Source organism: Pan paniscus, chromosome 7, assembly GCF_029289425.2.
Source record: "Pan paniscus chromosome 7, NHGRI_mPanPan1-v2.0_pri, whole genome shotgun sequence".
Classification (NCBI taxonomy): Eukaryota; Metazoa; Chordata; class Mammalia; order Primates; family Hominidae; genus Pan; species Pan paniscus.
The window spans coordinates 101,204,368-101,228,519 of NC_073256.2; the positions used below are offsets into that span (position 1 = coordinate 101,204,368).

The window sequence follows — 24,152 nt, forward strand, 5'->3', positions numbered from 1 at the left end:
GATTCTGGAAGACAATTTGATGGGGGATAATGTGGAGATCATCTGAGAAATGTTTTCAACCTACCTGTGCCTGTCTGTGTGCACCCCTCCCCAGTACACACATACATACATACATACATACACACACACACACACACACACACACACACTTACAATCATACTCACACTTTCTGGCATAGTATGATGATTTATTAGAATCAAGTAAAGGTTGTACATTGAAGACAGTTCAGTGATTCTGCTACATTGCTTTCCCAAGCATTCCTCTCACTCCAAAGGAACAGTGCTCATATAATTAAATTAAACAATTTTTTTCTTGTAAAGAATACTGTATATTTATAACAAGACAAGGCCAAAGGTCTCAAGGTATTACACATACAGAAAGAATACTATAACATTTCATGTCTAGTCATTTACAAACCAAAAGAAGTGAGCTACTTTAGTCTGTAGCTGTACTTTTTTAAAGAGCCACAATGATGTCATTGTTTTCAATGGATGTAATGTCTGCCAAATTATGTATCTCATTGGATGCTACATAGAAATTGGATAGTTTAAGTCTTTTTTGGAGCACTGAAGAAACAAATCTCCAACAAATGAAAGCAGATGAGGTTCTTAATAGTCCTTAAAAAATGGATAGTGAAATAAATTATTCTAGTAATATATATTACTGGAAAGTGGATTTGAACACATGGTCTGGTGGCTATCAGCATAGACTGGGGTCAGAGAGACCTGGATTTGAGTTCTAGAGCTGCCGACAACTAGCTCAGAGACTTTGGGAGTAATACTGTCTAGGTTTTAATTGTTTTTAACTGTAAAGTTGGAGTAACAATAGTGTCTGCCACAGTGGAAGGATGAAATGGGACAGTATATGTAAAGCCCCTAGCCCAGTGCCTGGCGCATAGAAGTTCCTCAATAAATGGCCTCTGTTGTTGTCACAACTTGAACCCTTCGACCACCTCTGTTAGACCATTGCTGTAGATGTTGCACCTGAGATAAGATTTCTGAATAAACTTTTTCTTTAACAGCTTTAAGATTAGTTCCCATCATTTGATGTATTTTAAATTTTTATTTTTATATTTTCTGAAGCATACTGTTTATCATACTGAATATGTACTTATTTTATGTATGAAGTTATTATATAGTTACATATTTTACCATGAATCTGTTAAACTTTGACAGATTTCTCCATAAGCAGTAACTAATTAGATCTAGCTACATTTTTCACAGCTATTTCTTCTGGAGAGCAATGCATACATTTTTAAAGAAGTTGGCCATGTTTAGATTGTGAAACAGATGAAAACCACAGGGTTTAGGTAGGAGCTCCCACCCATGCCTTTAGAGACACATGTATTATCCACCTAGTTCTACAAAAAAGTCATTACTAACACCACTTAAATGCATGGGAAGCTAAGCATCATGAAAGCAGGGTGGAGGCCTGGTCCCTCTCCTGTTCCCCGGAGCCCATGCTGGAAATATCTAAAGTAGAAAGACATAGAAATAGTAGACCCTGACTGCCACTTTGATAAGTGCAGAAAGGAAGTACTCCAAGGAACTATGGAAACGTGAAGGAGGCTTGGCAGTTTAACTGATAAGACAGGAAAGACTTTCCAGGGTAAGTAAGGCTTATGTGGAGGCTTGAAGGATTTTGATGTCTTGGACGAGAGTCCAGGCAAAGGGAGATAGGAAATACCAGGAGACTTAAGAGAGCACAGCATGTGCTCCAGAAAGGCAAGAAGGTATACTAAAAGCAAGGTCAGAAAGGACTTGCCCTCCTTTGCATATGAAAGATTCCTTTGTAATTTTGCCTCTCTTTTCCACATTTTCAGTTACTTTGGTTAAACAAGAATGCAGAATATATTAAAATGTCAATATTAAGAGAAAAGACATCTACAGAATAAATTTTTAAAAATCATACCATGTGGGGGCCAGGCACGGTGGCTCACGCCTGTAGTCCCAGCACTTTGGAAGACTGAGGTGGGCGGATCACTTGAGGTCAGAAGTTCAAGACCAGCCTGGCCAACAGGGTGAAACACTGTCTGTACTAAAAATACAAAAAATGAGCTAGGTGTTGTGGCATGTGCCTGTAATCCCAGCTACTCAGGAGACTGAGGCAGGAGAATCGCTGGATCCCGGGAGGCAGAGGTCGCAGTGAGCCGAGACCGCACCACTGCACTCCAGCCTGGTGACAGAACGAGACTCCATCTCAAAACAAACAAACAAACAAAAAACCACACACACACACACACAAAACCATGTGGAAAAACTCCCTTTAGACTTTCTTTCTTTCTTTTTTTTTTTAAATAAAACAATCCTAGACTCTCAAAGCCAAAACAAAGAGTAGAGATACTCTAGTTAAACTCACCTTAACAAACATGAAGAAACAGAAGCCGAAGAGTTTAAATAACTTGCTAAGTCGTCTCCTTGCTAGTTTGCTGGAGGGACTAAGTAGCAATCACTTAAAAATAGAATTTGAATAAAAATATTTGAAGGATAACCTTATTTGACATTTAGTTTGTACATACCATGTTTTTTAAAAGCTGGCATTTTTTTTCTGTACACTTAAGTCAAAAAGTTATTTATTTTAGTCACTTAATTTTAAAAAATCGACAGTTTAACATCTCTTTTTATTAGGAGTTATTTTTGTGGTGGTAACATTTTTAGATTTCCTATACCTCTTATTTCCTGCATTTAAATGCAGTTCATTTACCTGTCTTCTTTGCCTCAATGAGATTTCAGCCTTCTAGAACTTTTCATAGATTGAGGTTTTCCAATATGCTTTAAATGTTCTCTTATATCCAAACTTAAGAACTTGGGTATCAGGAACTGAGCGGGTTGACTTTATTGCTGATTTAAGCTTGAGAGAATTTTTTAAACTATGGAGTTAATAGGATTTAACTAGAAACTTGGGTTAGAGCTCTCATCAATCTTCTAAATTCCTTTGAAAATAAGCCACCTTAAATTCACCTTAAGTTAATGAAAAATTGCTAATCCCTTTAGGTTCTTCAAAAACTTATTAAAAAATAACTCACCCTGCTTGAGATGTTTTATTAATGGCCTTATCTGGGAGAAAATAATAGTAGTCAAATTATTAACTCCTGCTAACTTATTAACTTTTATTAATGAGTTTAATACTCTCCTGCTTTATTGCAAAGTTAGGGACAAATATTGAAAGTCAATGCCAGAATTATTGGGCCAACTCTTATCCAAGTCTTACATCATTTCTGTTTTTCAGAAATTGGAATTTTTAAAATCTGTTTGTTATTTCAAGAAAAGAGTAAAGGAAGCTGGATGAGTTTACCTGTGCTTTTTTTAAGTGACCCATTGTCTGTATGACGTAATGGATCTTCATACACGGATCCTGCTTGACTTTCAGGGACTTGCTTTTGGAGCTCTAAAAGTTTTCTTCCACAGCAGTCCTAAGTTAAAAGAAAGCATAACAACAAATGAAAGGGCTTGTCATGCACGCAGTAATGGTGTCAGCCGAACCTTAAATATCTAGAAAATGGACCAACATATTCTAAACACCGTAGTTACTATATTCACATCAAAACAGCTTCTTTTTTACTCCTATATAATTGCCACATAGTTTAAACCACGACTTCTGTTGAATTTCAACTGTGTTTACTCTAGCGAAAGTGACAGCTAAACATCTTATTGCTTTAAAACAAATGGAATACGTGTATTTTTTCCCCCCAGATTTGTCTATATTGGCACGTAGCCCTAGGATTATTGGCTGCTGCCAACAGGCAAAACAGTAATGCATGATTTAAAATTTTTCAGGTTATTTATAGAAAAGATGGTACCGAAAATGACATGTTTTCTGTAGAATTAATCTTTTGCTTTATTAGTAGGAAATCATTTAAATTATATTTTTAAACTAAAGATTACTGGGACTAGTTTATTTATATTTTGGACTTAGGAGAAACTGTTGACATTCATTACGGTCTTTAGTCTGTTACTCCAGTGCATCTTAATTTAGTTTAAGTGATTAGGGAGAAAAAATTTAAAAATATTAAATGTTCAGCTTTTAATTTGTATAAGTAATGTGATTCATTTCAATATTACTGGATTTCTTATTTTTCTCAAAAAGTAATTTATATAATTTCCTCAAATAATATGTATAGGAAGAGAGATTATTCTATAACATTATACTTAGTGCTTGTTTTGTGTTATATACAGAGTATGTATAATTGATGACAATCATGAAAATTAAAATTGGCTGGAGCTCTTGGTGTTGAGATTTGAATTTAAATTAAATTGGGGGGGTTCTTGAAAAAACATTAGAGTAGAAAACTGTATTTATGTCTCCATCCCTCACAGAACCCATTTCTGGGGTACAATGAATCATTGACTCTTTAAAGCACCACTGCCATGGCTGGATTTTACAGAGAAAAAATAGGCAGTTAGCAATTTCTGCTATTTTTTAAAATTATTTTTACATTAGAAAATAGATTTCATTTTAAACTGCAACAGTTTAGAAAATAGCGTGTAGTCATTTAAATAAGTAAGTAGATCCAGAATACAGCATAAAGTCCCTAACTTAAACCAAGATATTATGTTTTATGTTTCTCAAATAAAAAGTTTGAGTTTATGGCAATTTATTATAACAATGTTTTTGAAGGACTTCATTGACTAAACTCCATGCTAAGAGTTTGCCAGAAATGCTGCCTTCTGTAGCAAGTAAACTTTAAGGATTTAATAACTTTTTCTAGTTACAGTGGGTTTCTAATCTTCATAGGAACAAGTTTTATTTTAACAGGGGCTAAAACAGGTATCTGGTGATAACAGATTAGCACTGAATGTGTTTAATCATTGAGCCCAGAGCACGTTATCTTTTTTTTCTTTTAGTGTTAGCTGTTAACAAGTATTGTTTACTGAAGGTTTGCACACACTCTTGCCTAATTCTAAATGTTTTTAGAAACAAATTAAGATGAAACTTTAAGATTTGTTAGAGAAAGAATAAGAAACAGCAATAAACTTTATTCTCCTTAAAATGTAAGATCCTGCTATGATTCTTCACTGGGGGGAAAGAAGATACATTTAGAAAATTGGTTATCTCAGATTCTTAGTATGGTTTTAGTTAGTTAGTTTTACCACTTGGTAGAATTAATGATTTGACAAATGACATTTGCTTCTTATTATCAGCCAGTTGGTTGCTAGCTTTAAAGAGTTATTATAAAGGATTTTTTTCAGTATTAATTTATTTCATAAACATATATTTAATTTTTATATATTATTATGAAAAAAGGGAACTCTTTCATTCTTTTAAAAAAAGTCTAGGATTAGAGGCTAATATTTCCTTATAGAATTGTCAGGAAACAAACTGTTGTAATAAGTTGTTTTTGTGTTCCAAGAGATGTGACTTTGTCAGAATACATCCAAATTCATATTTCTTAGCAGATCTTTAACATAACACCATTTATAATTCTTTCTGTTTTCATTCTTCCTTTTTTCTCCTGGCCTATTGTAAAGCAGATCTGGCAGCCAGAGGTTGTATCAGGAACCACAGAAAGACCCCACTGCTTAAATATCTTCAAAGCAGTCTTTCACTTTGAATAGATGAATGGATATTGCTACCATGTAAGGATATTTAGGTGAAGCTCATGAACAAATCTTGTTGTACAGAAGTTATCCCTTTGTTCTGCAATGCCAAAGTAAATTCGGGTTCATTATTTTATGGAATTATAAAGTAAAGCTAATAAAATACACTTATAGCAACAGATGTTTAATTCCCAGTACTAGAAAAATAAAATTTAAATTGTAGAACTAAACTGCTTTTAAAAGCTTTTGAATATATTGGTTAAATCCCATTAATACATATAAAGTTAGGTACAGAGTTTCTTGGTGGATGGGAGAAAGAGTGATTTCACACTATTTTAATCCTCTGTCAAGACGCAACTTATTAATTATATACAGATAGTTTGTAGCCCAAGGATGTGATTTTTGGTACTGATTTTGCTTAATAAAGTTACATTAATGCCAGAATAGTAGAATCGTGGAATAGTTATCAAGTTAGAATTTTAAGTTCTTGGAGATAATAGAGCACATTACACTGCATATAGAAGATGATCCATAAATTATTAGTGAAATAGTAAATGATTTAGTGTGTCCACTTCACAGATGAGTAAATTAAGGTCAAAGAGGTTTAATAAAAATTTTTGGCCGGGCACGGTGGCTCATGCCTGTAATCCCGGCACTTTAGGAGGCCGAGGTGGATGGATTACTCAAGCTCAGGAGTTGCAGACCAGCCTGGGAAACAAGGCAAGACTCTGCCTCTACTAAAAATACAAAAATCAACTGGACATGGTGGTGCACACCTGTAATCCCAGCTACTCGGGAGGCTGAGGCACGAGAATCGCTTGAACTCTGCTTGAGGCGGAAGTTGCAGTGAGCCGAGATCGCACCACCGCACTCCAGCCTGGGCAACAGAGCAAGGCTCTGTTTCAAAATAATAATAATAATAATAATAATAATAATAATAATAATAATAATAAATAAATAGTAAAAAAAATTAAGGGAGCAAAGCTAGCCCTCAGCAGTGAGAGTCTAAATTCTAAAGAATTTGGGAAGCGTATATAAGGATAATTGGATTTTGCAGTTTTAAGATCAATGGAATACTGATTTCACAAATTCGGGTGTGTAAGAACTGGTATCAGAGGTTAGCAAAGCAGGCTGTATGGCAGCAATCGGGCCTTGGTAGAAGAGAGGGTCTCACGTTTGCAAGTGTGTGTAGCAGACCAATTTATTGGCCAGTAGCTGCGTGGGCACTTCCTAAATGTTTCACAGATTATTAGTTTCACTTAAAATTTTCTCTCTCTGGACCTGAATCTATGACTCTAAAACAAACCCAGAAAAAGGAATCAGTATGCTCAGAAAGAAAGATGTGAAAAGCATCCATTCTCCAGACAACGCATGTGAGGAATAAAAACAGGTAAAGTGATTTTGTTCAGCACCGTAGACTAAACTTGACTCTGGATTGAATTTTCAGAGTAAAATGTGATTAATGGCAAACATTTAGTACTGTAAAACAGAATTAAGATTGTAATATCTAGGCATGTGTTTCATGTGTGTGTATGTATGAGTGTATGTGTGTATACCTATGTATATATGTGTATGCAGATACATACATATATGTTACATATATATATATATATGTTTTTAATTTTAGTGCTCAAGGGAGGACCCCTGGATGGCACTTACAGATTGATTCAGTTTCACTTTCACTGGGGTTCACTTGATGGACAAGGTTCAGAGCATACTGTGGATAAAAAGAAATATGCTGCAGAAGTAAGATATACTTTTTTTTTTCTTTCCAGGGAAAAATGTTTATAAGTTGATATTTAGCATTAATTTCAAAAGCTTAATTTGTAAATTCAACTCACGCCCAGTGAACCACTTCTTTTACAAAGGACCTTCACATTTGCTTTTTATAACCTTTAATTGTGACATCATACTTAATGCTGCAAAACTTTCTCTACTGTCTCCAACTCCACCATTTGCAAAAAGTAAACAGACTCAAACTGGAGGATCCTGTTTTAACAGAAATTTAGAAATAAAATGTGTGCCTTCTGTCAAAACTGTACATTTCTTTGTCTTAGAGTTATTGACGAAAACACTTGCTGTTATACCAAGTACTGTGTGGATGATTAGAATTAAAATGAAAGGAAAATTTTGATTTAAAATTATTCATATTTTCAATTTCCTGAGTAACCTTTATTGTGAGAAAAAGACCATTGAATAAAATCTGTCAGCTTTGATTATGTAAATCACTCACTGTGGCTTTGTCTCTTCGGCCTTAGCTTCACTTGGTTCACTGGAACACCAAATATGGGGATTTTGGGAAAGCTGTGCAGCAACCTGATGGACTGGCCGTTCTAGGTATTTTTTTGAAGGTTAGTTGATGACCCAATTCTTTTTTTTCCCTATTTTTAATAAAGAATGACCAGACAGAATATTTGTAACATACAGGACATTCTACAAAAGAGCTTAGGAAATGCCTTTGTCCCTGAAATGTTTTCAAGTTTATCTCCTCCTTTCATATCTGCTAGTTGCAGTGGAGATGGAGGGCAGAAAGACAATAGGAGAGATATTTATTTGGTACCTTTTGGATGTAAATGTGAAGAACATAAAGAGATCAACTTGGGTGACTGCTAGGTGTTTGTTTGTTTTCTTTTCATTTAACCTGAGGCTAGACAGTACTATATTATGATAAAGTAAGATCAGGTTCTGAAGAGGGGAAGGACAGTGAATTTCAGGCAACAATGGGACAGAACCGGTTGAGCTGCCCTCTAAACAGTGGTAAAGGGGAATGGAGAAAAGTCTGGGCTGGAGATTTATGAGCTCTGATTCATATGTTGAGGTGGAAGCTACAGGTGTGTATGAAATCATCCAAGTACAGCACGAAGAGGGAGATGAGAAATCTGCCCAGGGAGCAATCCTGAGAAACTGCAAAATGTAAGGCCTTTACAAGGGGAGAGATGCAAATTAAACAACTTAAAAGGGGCCAGGTGTGGTGGCTTAAGCCTGTAATCCCAGCACCTTGGGACACCAAGGCAGGAGGATAGTTTGAGGCCAGGAGCTCAAGACCAGCCTGGGCAACATAGCGCAATTCCATCTCCACAAAATTTTTTTAAAAATTAGCTGGGCGGCCGGGCGCGGTGGCTCACGCCTGTAATCCCAGCACTTTGGGAGGCCGAGGCGGGCGGATCACGAGGTCAGGAGATCGAGACCATCCTAGCTAACACGGTGAAACCCCGTCTCTACTAAAAATAGAAAAAATTAGCCGGGCGTGGTGGCGGGCGCCTGTAGTCCCAGCTACTCGGGAGGCTGAGGCAGGAGAATGGCGTGAACCCAGGAGGCGGAGCTTGCAGTGAGCTGAGATCGGGCCACTGCACTCCAGCCTGGGCAAAAGAGCAAGACTCCGTCTCAAAAATAATAATAATAATAAAAAAAATTAGCTGGGCATAAAAAACAAACAAAAGACAAAACAAAAACAAAAACACAAAATTAGCTGGGCGTGGTGGTATACACCTGTAGTCTCAGCTACTTGGGAAGCCAGGGCAGGAAAATCACTGCAGCCTAGGGGTTTGAGGTTGCAGTGAGCTATGATCATGCCACTGCACTACAAGCTGGATGACAGAGCAAGACTCTTGACTCTAAAAAAAAAAGAAAAAAAAGCGAGAGTCAAGAGAGATTTGGGATGCTGGAAGGCATAGGGAAAGCCAAAGAAGAAAATAATTTTTAAAAAGAAGGGAAGACCATAGTGTAAAGTCCTACAAGGAAATCAAGGCAAGCCCTTGAGGAGTATCCTTTGGCAGTTAGAGGTCACTGGGGACAATTGAGCTGGTGGTTTCAGGACTACTCTCTGAGTGGAATTAGAGGCGAGTTGAAGATTCAGTGAAAGTAGGCAAGTCTATGGTGTCAGTGTCATCAAGCCAGTACTGATAGGGGTCATGTATGAAGTGGAGAATTTGGGCTCACTATTTGGATGTTTTCTAATAGAGCTACCCAAATAAAAATAAAAACTGGTACAGTACCAACTGGGTGATAGTATCTTGCCCTTTATGTTTTTCTTTAGGTTGGCAGCGCTAAACCGGGCCTTCAGAAAGTTGTTGATGTGCTGGATTCCATTAAAACAAAGGTAAATTTGAATTTTCTGCCACCTCCTTAGGGTACCAATTTGCAATACTCCATTGGTTTTAGAAATTTCTTTTGATCAAATTGCACAGTCTCAATGACATGTGGTGTTTGGATGAGCAGTTAGTAAAGGTAGAATATTACTTAAATATTTAATTAACGTTTCTTTCAACAAAGTTGATCCTAATGCTAGCATAATTCTAAGACTTGTATTTATTTAATCTTGCTCCCCCATCATTTGAACATCCATATGTAAGAGTCAGAGAATCTTATGCCTGCAAGGAGGTTCAAAGGTCCTCTAGTCAAATTATTCACTCATTCATACAGCAGATATTTGTTAAGTATGTACTATGTGCCAGTCGCTTTGCAAACTGGTAGACACAATGGTGAACAAGATAAACAAGGCCCTGTTTCATGGAGATTTCTATTCTATGACCTCTTTGCATTCATCCATCCTGCATTTAAATCCTCTCTACAGCATAGTTGTGTTGAGGTCGTTGAGCATCTGTTTAAACACTACAGTCACTTCCGGTGATGGGGAACTTATCACCAGGGGCAGCCCTGGCTTTATAAAGCTGATCTTCACATTGAAGCAGCATCTGTCCTCTGAAATGCTCACTCACTGGCTTGAGCCCCTTGAATTCATAGAATAAACCTGATCTCTCTTCCAAATAACTCTACTCTGTCTCTACTTTGTTTTTTCACCTACCCCAAGCTAATTATCTTTAGTTTCCTTTAACTATTCTCATATGATATAGTTTTCTCTCTTTGCCACCACCTTGTCATTCTTCCAGTAAATCTTTCCTGTTTACTTGAAAAGTGTAGTGTCCAAAACAGAATGTAGTTATTTGATTCTGACCTAGAGCAAGAAAATCACCTCCTCATCAGGATACCATATTTCTGTTATTGCAACTTGAAGTCACCTCATTTTAGTGGCAGCAGTCTCACTTTAAATACTGGGTGTGATCAGCTAATGACTTAATGGAGAATGTAAGGGATCATTTTAGATAAAAGGCCAAGATGAAAAATGGACATGTGAAAATAGTTTTTTTTTTTTTTTTTTTTTTTTTACTAAGACTTGCCACATATTTTCAAGTTGAATGTCTTCTGTTAATTTCTTTTTATTTTGTTTGCCAGGGAATATAGAACCTCTTTTTTAAAAAGTGTTTTTGACCATCAGAGGGGAGTATACCTATTTGTGTCTGCTGCTCTCCTACCTTCCTCCTACTCTGTCAATGTGATAGTTTGAAGCTGTGTATTTGCCTTGTTCTAGGGCAAGAGTGCTGACTTCACTAACTTCGATCCTCATGGCCTCCTTCCTGAATCCTTGGATTACTGGACCTACCCAGGCTCACTGACCACCCCTCCTCTTCTGGAATGTGTGACCTGGATTGTGCTCAAGGAACCCATCAGCGTCAGCAGCGAGCAGGTTTGTTTTCTAATGACAGGTCTGTTTACGGGTGGAGCATTTAGTCAAGGCAGAAGACCTTGGCCTCCAGACTGAGAGAGACCTGAGATTTAATCCTTTTCCTGCTACTTCTTGCTATGGAAATAGTGCCTTTGATGGTGCCTAGCAAATAAACAGCGTTCAGTAAATCTTTGTTGTTATTAACTATAAACTTAGTTCGTTTAGTCTGTAAAATTGAATAGTCATTGTAAAGATTCAATGAGAAAGATGTCTGTCACCTAATAAATGCCTTTTTTTTTTTTTGCCAGTTATGAGGAAACTAAGGCTTAGAAAAGTGAGAGTTCATGTTCAAGGTTACGCAGGTATCAGTGAGTTACCTACTACTAGTGAGCCTACTACTCACTCACATAAGGGCTTTCTGCCATTTTATTTATATCAGAATGCATTTCTGAATCCTGACAGATGAGAGTCATCCCTTGGAGAACATGTATCTATTAAAACTCACTCCAGGTTGCTTTAGAGGCTTAGAGCAGGTATTCTTACATTTCCAATAAAATATAGTGTGTGATCGTCAAGTGATTAGTGCAGCTTCTAAGTCACTGATGAGCAGCCACAAAAGTGGATACAAATGAGTTTTTCCTAGACTTACCTCTTAGCGCACAGTTGAAATGTAGAAAGTGAACATTCCTTAGGATTCACAAGAGGATGGATCCTGAATAATTTAAGGATAGCTTTAGGAGCCAACAGTCTTGAAAATGGTAACTATGTGAGTAGTGGTAGTGTGATTTAAACCTACAAAAATGCTGAATAATAGAGGTTTAGAGCTGCAATGTGCAATAGAGATCATGTTGTCCAACTTTCTCATTTCACTGGCTTGAATCACATTGATCAACAGTCTGAGATGCAGGAAAATTGAAGTGTTTTCCACTCAGCTACCTTGCGACAGAATCAGGTCTGGGAGCAAGGATTCTATTCCTGTGTCCTCCCTTAGAATATGAACTTATGAATGCTGAAGATACTTCATATCTTTCTTTAAAGGAAATATGTATCTGACTGGAAAATTACTTGTAGCATATCAAAGTGGGCCTAAAAAATAGCATGCTTGGTATGTCACTTGAAGATTGACCTTGTAGTAATAACATATTTGAGTAAGCTTCTTGAAGTGTAGCATAAGGAAAGATTATAATGCCCTTCTTTTTGTAGACGCAGTGTTTACATTATAATTTAAAACATGAATTTTTTTTTTCTTCTTTCACTGAGAGCAATCCAACTTTAAAGCGATAGTCTGACATTTAGAGCCATTATAACAAATGGATTTATGGTGTATACACACCCACAGGCAGAAATACACATATAGATAAGGGCAGTTGAACCTACTGCATTAATCCCTGTACCCTGAGTTTGCTCTTTAAAGTTGAAAGTGGTATTAAACTAATGATGTTAATTGCATATATTGGCAAAATACCAATAGGGCTCTTTTTTTGTCCTATAACATGGAATCTGGAGGGAGGGTCATGCTCAGCTCAGGAAGCTAGGGCTGCAGGTCCTCCTCTATCTGAGTCCCTTGACTTGGCCTTGCCAATTGGTGACTTCATCCTCAAGGTGGTTGTAATAGCATTTTGAGCATCACATCTAGATACAACCACTTCTTGAGGAGGAAATTAATACCTCTTCCATTGGCTTCCTAAGTGCAGAGAAGCTTTTCTCTGAAGGCCCCTAGCAAACCTTTCACTTCTCACTGGCTAGAATTGTGTTTCTTGCTCAGTCCCTAGGCCGGGAATGTGATCATCACAGTCAGTTAAGACCTGCAGGTTTACCCCACTGAGGCTTACAGGGAGAGGGCAGATGTCTGTTAATGAGGAAGTATGGCAGGGCGTGGATTTTAGGTAAGCAGTATAAATGGGTCTGCTAATTCTGCTACCTTTATTTTCTATACCCAGGCTCTGTCTCTGTGATGCTAAAACAATGAGTCAAGTTGACTAATGTGACAGTGTAGTTTAATTGGTGCAGTGAGTAGCAGAAATCGGTTATACTGGTTTGATCAAAAGTTTGACCTGTTTACACTTTATGAACAGACTCTCTTTCAGATTGCTGGAATTCTGTCGTAGTGAATCAACCCTATATATCCTTAGAATGCTCCCTTGCATTCAGTAACCATAGCTGTGCACGTTATAATATATGTGCATGGAACGTGGCTCTACGGGAGTGATTGAGGGACTATTACTGAACAAAAGAGATCAGGTTAAAGGCTATTGATTCATGGGCTGCTATATTACTGTCCAAACCACCCTTTTTCATTTGGATCAAGTCTTGGTTAGAGGGGGGAAAGTAGCACTTTTTGAGAACCTTGAAGAAGTGGGAGACTGTTCAACGGCTGCCTGTATCTCAGTGGTGGCCAGTAAACTGAAACAAGTTTATAAGGGAATAAAAATCAACCAGTGACAAGGGGTTCTAATGTTAAATGCATATATTGGCAAAATGCCAGTAGGGCTACGTAGGGTGGTGAGCACTCACAATTGTTCACTAAAATGCTGTTTTTAAAACAGGAAAGTAGAATGGTTGAGTGCAAATCCATAGCATGAGATAAATTGAGCTTCTTAAGGCAAATCAGCCTAGGCAAATTCATTTCCATGTTTTTGTGTATTTGGAGATGCCAGCTTGTCACTCAGCCCATGGAGCTTACAGGTCCTGATCACTTGATCTAATTGTATAGATGTGGTAGTTTGTCTTCCCTGGGGCAGAAAACAAAGCTTTAATTTGGAACTAAAATTGTTATTATTTTGCATCTAAAGGTATGAGTTTATAGACTTTTGATGTTAGATTTTTAAATTAGAAGGTCACTGAAAATTTCCCTTAAAAATGACCCCAACGAATTTGTGTATTTTGTATAAATTGGTTTGTTATATTAAAGCATACATACATAATCTATATGTGATTATGTATTCATTAGGAATCAAACTGAATTTTGGCCATTGATGCACAGCACTGAATGTTGGGGAATGTAATTTTTGTTTGTTTTTGTTTCTGTTTTTTGAGGCAGAGCCTTGCTCTGTCGCCTAGGCTGGAGTGCAGTGGCGCAATCTCAGCTCATTGCAATCTCTGCCTCCAGGGTTTAAATGATTCTCGTGCCTTAGCCTCCTGAGTAGCTGAGATTACAGGTGCTCTACCACGCCTGTCTAATTTTTGTGTGTGTGTGTGTGTGTGTGTGTGTGTGTTTTTTTTGTAGAGACAGGGTTTCGCCATGTTGGCCAGGCTGGTCTCGAATTGCTGACCTCAAGTGATCCACCTGCCTCATGCCTCAGCCTTACAAAGTGCTGGGATTACAGGCATGAGCCACTGCGCCTGGCCGGGGAATGTATTTAAAGATATAACACAAGTATATAACTGAATACTATTGTGAAACATTAATTATCAATGTTTTATTGTGTCTTTTAGATGTTGAAATTCCGTAAACTTAACTTCAATGGGGAGGGTGAACCCGAAGAACTGATGGTGGACAACTGGCGCCCAGCTCAGCCACTGAAGAACAGGCAAATCAAAGCTTCCTTCAAATAAGATGGTCCCATAGTCTGTATCCAAATAATGAATCTTCGGGTGTTTCCCTTTAGCTAAGCACAGATCTACCTTGGTGATTTGGACCCTGGTTGCTTTGTGTCTAGTTTTCTAGACCCTTCATCTCTTACTTGATAGACTTATTAATAAAATGTGAAGACTAGACCAATTGTCATGCTTGACACAACTGCTGTGGCTGGTTGGTGCTTTGTTTATGGTAGTAGTTTTTCTGTAACACAGAATATAGGATAAGAAATAAGAATAAAGTACCTTGACTTTGTTCACAGCATGTAGGGTGATGAGCACTCACAATTGTTCACTAAAATGCTGCTTTTAAAACATAGGAAAGTAGAATGGTTGAGTGCAAATCCATAGCACAAGATAAATTGAGCTAGTTAAGGCAAATCAGGTAAAATAGTCATGATTCTATGTAATGTAAACCAGAAAAAATAAATGTTCATGATTTCAAGATGTTATATTAAAGAAAAACTTTAAAAATTATTATATATTTATAGCAAAGTTATCTTAAATATGAATTCTGTTGTAATTTAATGACTTTTGAATTACAGAGATATAAATGAAGTATTATCTGTAAAAATTGTTACAATTAGAGTTGTGATACAGAGTATATTCCCATTCAGACAATATATCATAACTTAATAAATATTGTATTTTAGATATATTCTCTAATAAAATTCAGAATTCTATTCTGGGTTATTTATTTATTTATTTTTATTATACTTTAAGTTTTAGGGTACATGTGCACAACGTGCAGGTTTGTTACATATGTATACATGTGCCATGTTGGTGTGCTGCACCCATTAACTTGTCATTTAGCATTAGGTATATCTCCTAATGCTATCCCTCCCCACTCCCCCCACCCCACGACAGGCCCCAGTGTGTGATGTTCCCCTTCCTGTGTCCATGTGTTCTCATTGTTCAATTCCCACCTATGAGTGAGAACATACAGTGTTTGGTTTTTTGTCCTTGTGATAGTTTGCTGAGAATAATGGTTCCCAGTTTCATCCGTGTCCCTACAAAGGACATGAACTCATCCTTTTTTATGGCTGCATAGTATTCCATGGTGTATATGTGCCACATTTTCTTAATCCAGTCTATCATTGTTGGACATTTGGGTTGGTTCCAAGTCTTTGCTATTGTGAATAGTGCCGCAATAAACATACGTGTGCATGTGTCTTTATAGCAGCATGATTTATAATCCTTTGGGTATATACCGAGTAATGGGATGGCTGGGTCAAATGGTATTTCTAGTTCTAGATCCCTGAGGAATCGCCACACTGACTTCCACAATGATTGAACTAGTTTACAGTCTGACCAACAGTGTAAAAGTGTTCCTATTTCTTCACATCCTCTCCAGCACCTGTTGTTTCCTGACTTTTTAATGATTGCCATTCTAACTGGTGTGAGATGGTATCTCATTGTGCTTTTGATTTGCATTTCTCTGATGGCCAGTGATGATGAGCATTTTTTCATGTGTCTTTTGGCTGCATATATGTCTTCTTTTGAGAAGTGTCTGTTCATATCCTTTGCCCACTTTTTGATAGGGTTGTTTGTTTTTTTCTTGAAATTTGTCTGAGTTCATTGTAGATTCCGGATATTAGCCCTTTGTCAGAAGAGTAGGTTGCAAAAATTTTCTCCCATTTTGTAGGTTGCCTGTTCACACTGATGGTAGTTTCTTTTGCTGTGCAGAAGCTCTTTAGTTTAATTAGATCCCATTTGTCAATTTTGTCTTCTGTTGCCATTGCTTTTGGTGTTTTAGACATGAAGTCCTTGCCCATGCCTATGTCTTGAATGGTATTGCCTAGGTTTTCTTCTATGGTTTTTATGGTTTTAGGCCTAACATTTAAGTCTTTAATCCATCTTGAATTAATTTTTGTAAAAGATGTAAGGAAGAGATCCAGTTTCAGCTTTCTAGATATGGCTAGTCAGTTTTCCCAGCACCATTTATGAAATAGGGAATCCTTTCCCCATTTCTTGTTTTTGTCAGGTTTGTCAAAATATTCTGGGTTATTTTATTGTGTACTGAGTGGTGGGTAATACAGTAATGGAGGAACAAATGTCTACTTTTACAATTCACAATAATTCCTTATTAATAATGAGCCATCTTAATTGGCTTACTGATAATTGAAAAAGTCTCCAGAAAAGGAAAATCTCTGGAAGTCATTTACTTATTATGCCAAGTACTGTTTTAAGTGCTGTCTGAGCATTCATGTGATCTTCCTGACAATCCTATGAAGATTAATCCTGCAAGAGAAATGATTACATTAAAAGTAGCAAGGTAGAGAAGGGGGAAGAGTGTGCACACTGAATCAATATAAGCCCCTTGGGAAAAAAATAAATAAAAGTTCATTTTATTCAAAAAAGGAATTCTAGTGATACCCAGAAGTGAAAGAATAATTTGAATTTTAGAAAGAGAAATTAAGCTGAGCATGGTGGCTCACTCCTGTATTCCCAGTACTTTGGGAGGCTGAGGCAGGATGATTGCCTTAGGCTGGGAGTTTGAGACCAGCCTAGGCAACATAGCGAGGCTTCATCTCTACAAAAAATGTAAAAATTATTTGAGTGTGGTGTTGCATACCTGTAGTTGTAGCTACTTGGATGTCTCAGGCAGAAGGATCACATAAGCCCAGGCATTCAAGGCTGTAGTAAGCTATGATTGCATCACTGTACTCCAGTCTCGGTGATAGAGTGAGACCCTGTCTCTAAACAAACAAACAAACAAATAAAAGATGAATTATACAACTATTACAGATAGGAAAGAGTGAATAAATGAAACAAAAATCTCTTACTATTATGCTTTTCTGGATTTAGCTCTGTGCCTTGACCATGGAGTCTTTGGCTGATGAGTTATTCTGGAAAACCAAATAGAACACATAACTCAGGTTCTACATGTCAGGGAATAAAAACTCCTTGTTGCTTTAGATAGAAAATTTCCTAAACTCACCTTAGATCTTTACCTAACCCAAGCTTACAAAGATTTTATTCTGTGTTTTCTAGCAGATCATAGGTCTAAGAGCCAATTTGAGTTAACTTTTGTATATGGTGTGAGGTAAGGATTTAAGTTCAGTTTTTTGGCCTGAGGATCCAACTTTCCCAGCACCATTTGTAGAAAAGACTATCCTTTCCCCACTGAATTGTTTTGGTACCTTTGCAGATCAAGTAACCAAAACAACTTACATTCCCACCTGTTTTCCTAAAGAATTATGCTTAGTTTGATTATTTGTTTTGAATCCCAGCTCTTCTCAACCTCTCTGGTCCTGGGTATATGTAGACAGTGACACCCAGGATTGTTGCTCTTATTTTTTTCTTTGAGGTAGGATCTCACTCTGTGGCCCAGGCTGGACTACAATAGCACAATGGCTTGATCTCAGCTTGCTGCAACCTCTTCCTCCAGGGCTCAAGTGATCCTCCTACCTCAGCCTCCCTGGTACCTGAGACCACAGGTGTGCAGCACTACACCTGGCTATTTTTTTGTATTTTTAGTAGAAACAGGGTCTCACTATGTTGCCCAGGCTGGATTGTTGCACTTTATTTGCTACAGCTTATCTCAACTTCCTTGGGACCATCCTCGTCTCCAGTCCCCACTCAGTGGTGGCAGGGTGGCTGGCAATTAAAACCTGTCAGTAAAGGGCATTTCAGTCTGTTCAGGTTTCAGCAGTTTTTTTTTAGGTTTTCATTCCCCACTCATACCAGCCCACACAGATGGTGTCTGGGTGACAGAGGAGAGGGCCCAGGATCTGTATCCTTGCTAGCCTCTGTTGTGGGGTGGCCTAGGCTGGCCCTGGCTCCATCTGTGTCTGCTGGTGTTCGGTCTGTTCCATCTGGTCTTTGGAGGTACTAATAGCTGAAGGCTTATCCCCACCATTGCCTCTAGTTGCAAAGTCTAGTGCTCTTCATTTATGACCCTGGGGAGGGGTCCAGGTGAATCTTGTTTCCAGAAAGAAACAGTAAAAGGGAAGCCTCTGTCACACAGGAAGAATCACACAGAGGCAACCTATCTTCTGAAGAAGAACCAGTTTCCTTGCTTTTCCTCATCACCCAGATTGCACCCTTAAAGAATGAGGGCAAAAAGGACACTGGTACCTGACATCTTTGCTTAATTCTTCTCTCTCCTTCTTCACACAGGGTCAGAAAATGTTAGTTTGTCCTTGTGTAATTCTTCCCTGGGTGGAGGCATATTCTCTTGTACCCTGTTTCTTTCTGAAAGCAGCATTCACCTGGCGCCTTCCCCAGAGTCATACTAGCAGACAAAATGCACAGAAAGAAAATTGGTTTTACAATAGGAGAGGGCCATCAGAAAATATTTCAAAATTAAGACCCATGTTATACTTAGCAATATGCTGCTGCCAAAGACTCAGTGAGATTTCTTTAGCCCACTTGGTAAAATCTAGAAGTTCAACTTCTGTTTCTCCTTTCTCCGTCTCCTCTCCGCCCCTGACCTCTGCTTCTACTATAAGTAAACTATAGTGCTTCCATATGTTTAACAAAGGTAGCATCATTACTTTTATTTTATTTTTTTTAATTTTTAATTTTTAATTTCAATAGATTTTTGGGGAACAGGTGCTGACATGAATAATCTTTAGTGGTGATTTCTGAGATTTTGGTGCATCCATCACCTGAGCAGTGTACACTGTACCCAACGTTTAGTATTTTATCCCTCACCACTGACCTGCCCTTTTCCCTGAGTCTACGAAGTCCAGTGTATCATTCTTATGCCTTTGTGTCCTCATAGCTTAGCTCCCACATATGAGTGAGAACATATGATGTTTGGTTTTCCATTTCTGAGTTACTTCACTTAGAATGATAGTCTCCAATTCCATCCAGTTTGCTGCAAATGCCATTTCATTCTTTTTTTGGCTGAGTAGTATTCCATGGTATGTGTGTCACAGAGATATGTATGCATATATATATATCGCTTTATTTGCTACAGCTCATATATGTATACACCCATACATACCTCTGTGACACACATACCATGTAATACTACATATATATATATACCCATACGTACCTCTGTGACACACATACCATGGAATATATATATATCACATTTTCTTTATCCACTTGTTGATTGATGGGCATTTGGGCTGGTTTCATATTTTTGCAATTGCAAATTGTGCTGCTATAAACATGCATGTGCAAATATCTTTTTCATATAATGACTTTTCTCTGGGTAGATAATTAGTAGTGTGATTGCAAGATCAAATGGTAGATCTACTTTTAGTTCTTTAAGGAATCTCCACACTGTTTTCCATAGTAATTGTACTACTTTACATTCCCACCGACAGTATAAACGTGTCCTCTTTACACTGCATCCATGCCAACATCTATTATTTTTTGATCTTTTGATTATGGCCATTCTTGCAGGAGTGAGATGGTATTACACTGTGGTTTTGATTTGTATTCCCTGATAATTAGTGATGCTGAGCATTTTTCCATATGCTTCCTGGCCATTTGTAATTCCTCTTTTAAGAATTGTCTATTCATGTCCTTAGCCCACTTTTTGATGGGATTATTTGCTTTTTTCTTGTTGATTTGTTTGAGTTCTTTGTAGATTCTGGATATTAGTCCTTTGTCAGATGTATAGATTCTGAAGATTTTCTCCCACTCTGTGGGTTGTCTGTTAACTCTGCTGATTATTTCTTTTGCTGTGCAAAAGCTTTTTAGTTTAATTGAGTCCTAACTATTTATCTTTTGTTTTTGTTGCATTTGCTTTTGGGTTCTTGGTCATGAAGTCTTTGCCTAAGCCAATGTCTAGCAGGGTTTTTCATGTTATCTTCTAGAATCTTTATGGTTTCAGGTATTAGATTAGGTATTTGATCCATCTTGAGTTGATTTTTTATAGGGTGAGAGATGAGGTTCCCATTTCATTCTTTTACATGCGGCTTGCCAATTATCCCAGCACCATTTGTTGAATAGAGTGTCCTTTCCCTACTTTATATTTTTGTTTGCTTTGTCAAAGATCAGTTGGCTGTAAGTATTTGGCTTTATTTCTAGGTTCTCTATCCAGTTCCATTGGTCTATGGGCCTATTTTTATATCAGTACCAAGCTATTTTGGTGACTATGGCCTTATAGCATAGTTTGAAGTCAGGTAATGTGATGCCTCCAGATTTATTCTTTTTGCTTAGTCTTGCTTTGGCTATGTGGGCTCTTTTTTGGTTCCATATGAATTTTAGGTCTTTTTTTTTTCTAGTTTTGTGAAGAGTGATGGTTGTATTTTGATGGGAATTGCATTGAATTTGTAGATTGCTTTTGGCAGTATGGTCATTTTCACATTATTGATTCTACCCATCCATGAGCATGGGCTGTATTTCCATTTGTTTGCATTATCTATGATTTCTTTCAGCAGTGTTTTGTAGTTTTCTTTGTAGAGGTCTTTCATGTCCTTGGTTAGGTATATTCCTAAGTTTTTTTTTTTTATTTGTTTGTTTATTAGCTATTGTGAAGAGGTTGAGATATCTCAATTTGATTCTCAGCTTGGTTGCTGTTGGTGTATAGCAGAGTTACTGATTTGTGTATATTAATCTTGCATCCTGAAACTTTCCCGAATTCTTTTATCAGTTCTAGTGGCTTTTTGGAGGTGTCTTTAGGGATTTTTAGGTATCCGATCATATCATCAGCAAACAGTGACAGTTTGACTTCCCCTTCACCGATTAGGATGCCCTTTATTTCTTTCTCTTGTCTGATTGCTCTGGCGAGGACTTCCAGTACCAAGTTTAACAGAAGTGGTGAAAGTGGGCATCCTTGTCTTGTTCCAGTTCTCAGGGGGAAAGCTTTCAACTTTTCCTCATTCAGTATAATGTTGGCTGTGGGTGTATCGTAGATGGTTTTTATTACCTAAAGGTATGTCCCTTCTATTCTGATGTTGCTGAGGGTTTTAATAATAAAGCAATGCTGGATTTTGTCAAATGCTTTTTCTGCATCTATTGAGATGATCATGTGATTTTTATTTTTAATTCTGTTTATGTGGTGTATCACATTTATTGACTTATGTATGTTAAGCCATCCTTGCATCTCTGCTATGAAACCCACTTGATCATGGTGGATTATCTTTTTGATATGCTGTTGGATTTGGTTTGTTAGTATTCTGTGGAGGATTTTTGCATCTATGTTCATCTGGGATATTGGTCTGTAGTTTTCTTTTTTTGTTATGTCCTTCCCTGGTTTTGATATTAGGATGATACTTGCTTCATAGAATGATTTAAGGAGGATTCCCTCTTTCTCTCCTTTTGGAATAGTGTCAATAGGATTGGTACCAATTCTTCTATGAATGTCTGGTAGAATTCAGCTGTAAATCCATCTGGTCCTGGATTTTTTTTGTTGGAAATTTTTTTATTACCATTACAATCTTGCTGCTTGTTATTGGTCTGGTCAAAGTTTGCATTTCTTCCTGGTTTAATCTAGGAGCGTTGTTTATCCACCTCCTCTAGGTTTTCTAGTTTATGCATGCAAAGTTGTTCATAGTAGCCTTGAATAATAATCTTTTGTATTTCTTTGGTATCAGTTGTAATATCTGTCATTTTGTTTGTAATTGAGCTTATTTGGATTTGCTCTCTTCTTTTCTTAGTTAATCTCACTAATGGTCTATCAATTTTATTTATCATTTCAAAGAACCAGCTTTCTGTTTCATCTATGTTTTGTGTTATTTTATTTTGTTTGTTTGTTTGTTTCAATTTCATTTTGTTCTGCTCTGATCTTGGTTATTTCTTTTCTCTACTGGGTTTGGGTTTGGATTTTTTCTCCAGTTCCATGAGGTGTGACTTTAGATTGTCTATTTGTGCTCTTTCAGACTTTTTGATGTGGACATTTAATGCTATGAACTTTCCTTTTAGCACTGCTTTGGCTGCATCCCAGAGATTTTGATAGGTTGTGTCACTATTATCGTTGAGTTCAAAGAATTTTTTAGTTTCTTGATTTCATTGTTGACCGAACGATCATTCAGGAGCAGGTTATTTAATTTCCATGTATTTGCGTGGTTTTGATGGTTCTTTTTGGAGTTGATTTCCATTGTTATTCCACTGTGGTCTGAGAGAGTACTTGATAGAATTTCAATTTTCTCAAATTTACTGAGACTTGTTTTGTGGCCTATCATATGGTCTATCTTGCAGAATGTTCCATGTGCTGATGGATAGAATGTATATTCGGCAGTTGCTGGGTAGAATGTTCTTTAAATATCTGTTAAGTCCATTTTGTATAGGATATAATTTAAGTCCACCATTTCTTTGTTGACTTTCTATCCTGATGACCTATCTAGTGCTGTCGGTGGAGTCCCCCACTATTATTGTATTGCCATCTAACTCATTCCTTAGGTCTAGTAGTAATTGCTTTATAAATTTTGGAGCTCCAGTGTTAGGTGCCTATATATTTAGAATTGCGATGTTTTCCTGTTGGACTAGTCCTTTTATCATTATATTATGTCCTTCTTTGTCTTTTTTATCTCTGTTGCTTTAAAGTTTGTTTTATCTGATATAAGAATAGCTACTCCTGCTTGCTTTTGGTATTCATTTACATGGAATATCTTTTTCCACCCCTTTACCTTAAGTTTATGTGACTCCTTATGTGTTAGGTAAGTCTCCTGAAGACAGGAGAAACTTGGTTGGTGATTTCTCATCCGTTCTACCATTCCGTATCTTTTAAGTGGAGCATTTAGGACATTTACATTCAATGTTAGCATTGAGTTGTGAGGTACTATTCTAGTCATCATGCTATTTGTTGCCCTCATTGGTTTTTTTTCATGGTGTTATTGATATATAGGTCTTGTGTGATTTATGCTTTAAGGAGATTCTATTTTTGTGTATTTTTAAGGATTTGTTTCGTGACTTAGAGCTCCTTTTAGCAGTTCTTGTAGTGCTGGCTTGGTAGTGGCAAATTCTGTCAGCATTTGTTTGTCTGGAAAAGACTGTATCTTTCCTTCATTAATGAAGATTAGTTTTGCTGGATACAAAATTCTTGACTGATAATTGTTTTGTTTAAGGAGGCTAAAGATAGCACCCAATCCCTTCTAGTTTGTAGGGTTTCTGCTGAGAGATCTGCTGTTAATCTGAAAGGTTTTCTGTTAGGCCTCTAAGCCCAAGCTAGGCCATCATATCCCCAGTGACCTACACATATACATCTAGATGGCCTGAAGCAACTGAAGATCCACAAAAGAAGTGAAAATAGCCTTAACTGATGACATTCCACCATTGTGATTTATTTCTGCCCCAACCTAACTGATCAGTGTACTTTGTAATCTCCCCCACCCTTAAGAAAGTTCTTTGTAATTTTCCCCACCCTTGAGAATGTACTTTGTGAGATCCATCCCCGGCCTTCAAAACATTGCTCCTAACTCCACCATCTATCCCAAAACCTATGAGAACTAACGATAATCCACCACCATTTGCTGACTCCTTTTTCGGACTCAGCCCGCTTGCACCCAGGTGAAATAAACAGTCATGTTGCTCACGCAAAGCCTGTTTGGTGGTCTCTTCACACGGACACGTGAGACATTTTCCTTTCTAGGTTACCTGATGCTTTTATCTCACAGCTCTTAAGTTTCCT

General features: G+C 37.4%; 1 protein-coding gene across 1 annotated transcript in view; it reads left to right on the top strand.

The window, feature by feature from the left end:
* Positions 1–15,300, top strand: part of CA2 (carbonic anhydrase 2) — an 18,022-nt gene extending 2,722 nt beyond the window's left edge. The window contains exons 3-7 of the mRNA XM_034966305.2: positions 7,166–7,284; positions 7,797–7,889; positions 9,575–9,637; positions 10,907–11,062; positions 14,477–15,300. Coding sequence (XP_034822196.1) covers positions 7,166–7,284; positions 7,797–7,889; positions 9,575–9,637; positions 10,907–11,062; positions 14,477–14,596 — 551 coding nt within the window. The 3' untranslated portion in view covers positions 14,597–15,300. The remainder of the gene's footprint in view (positions 1–7,165; positions 7,285–7,796; positions 7,890–9,574; positions 9,638–10,906; positions 11,063–14,476) is intronic.
* The last annotated feature ends 8,852 nt before the right edge of the window (positions 15,301–24,152 follow it).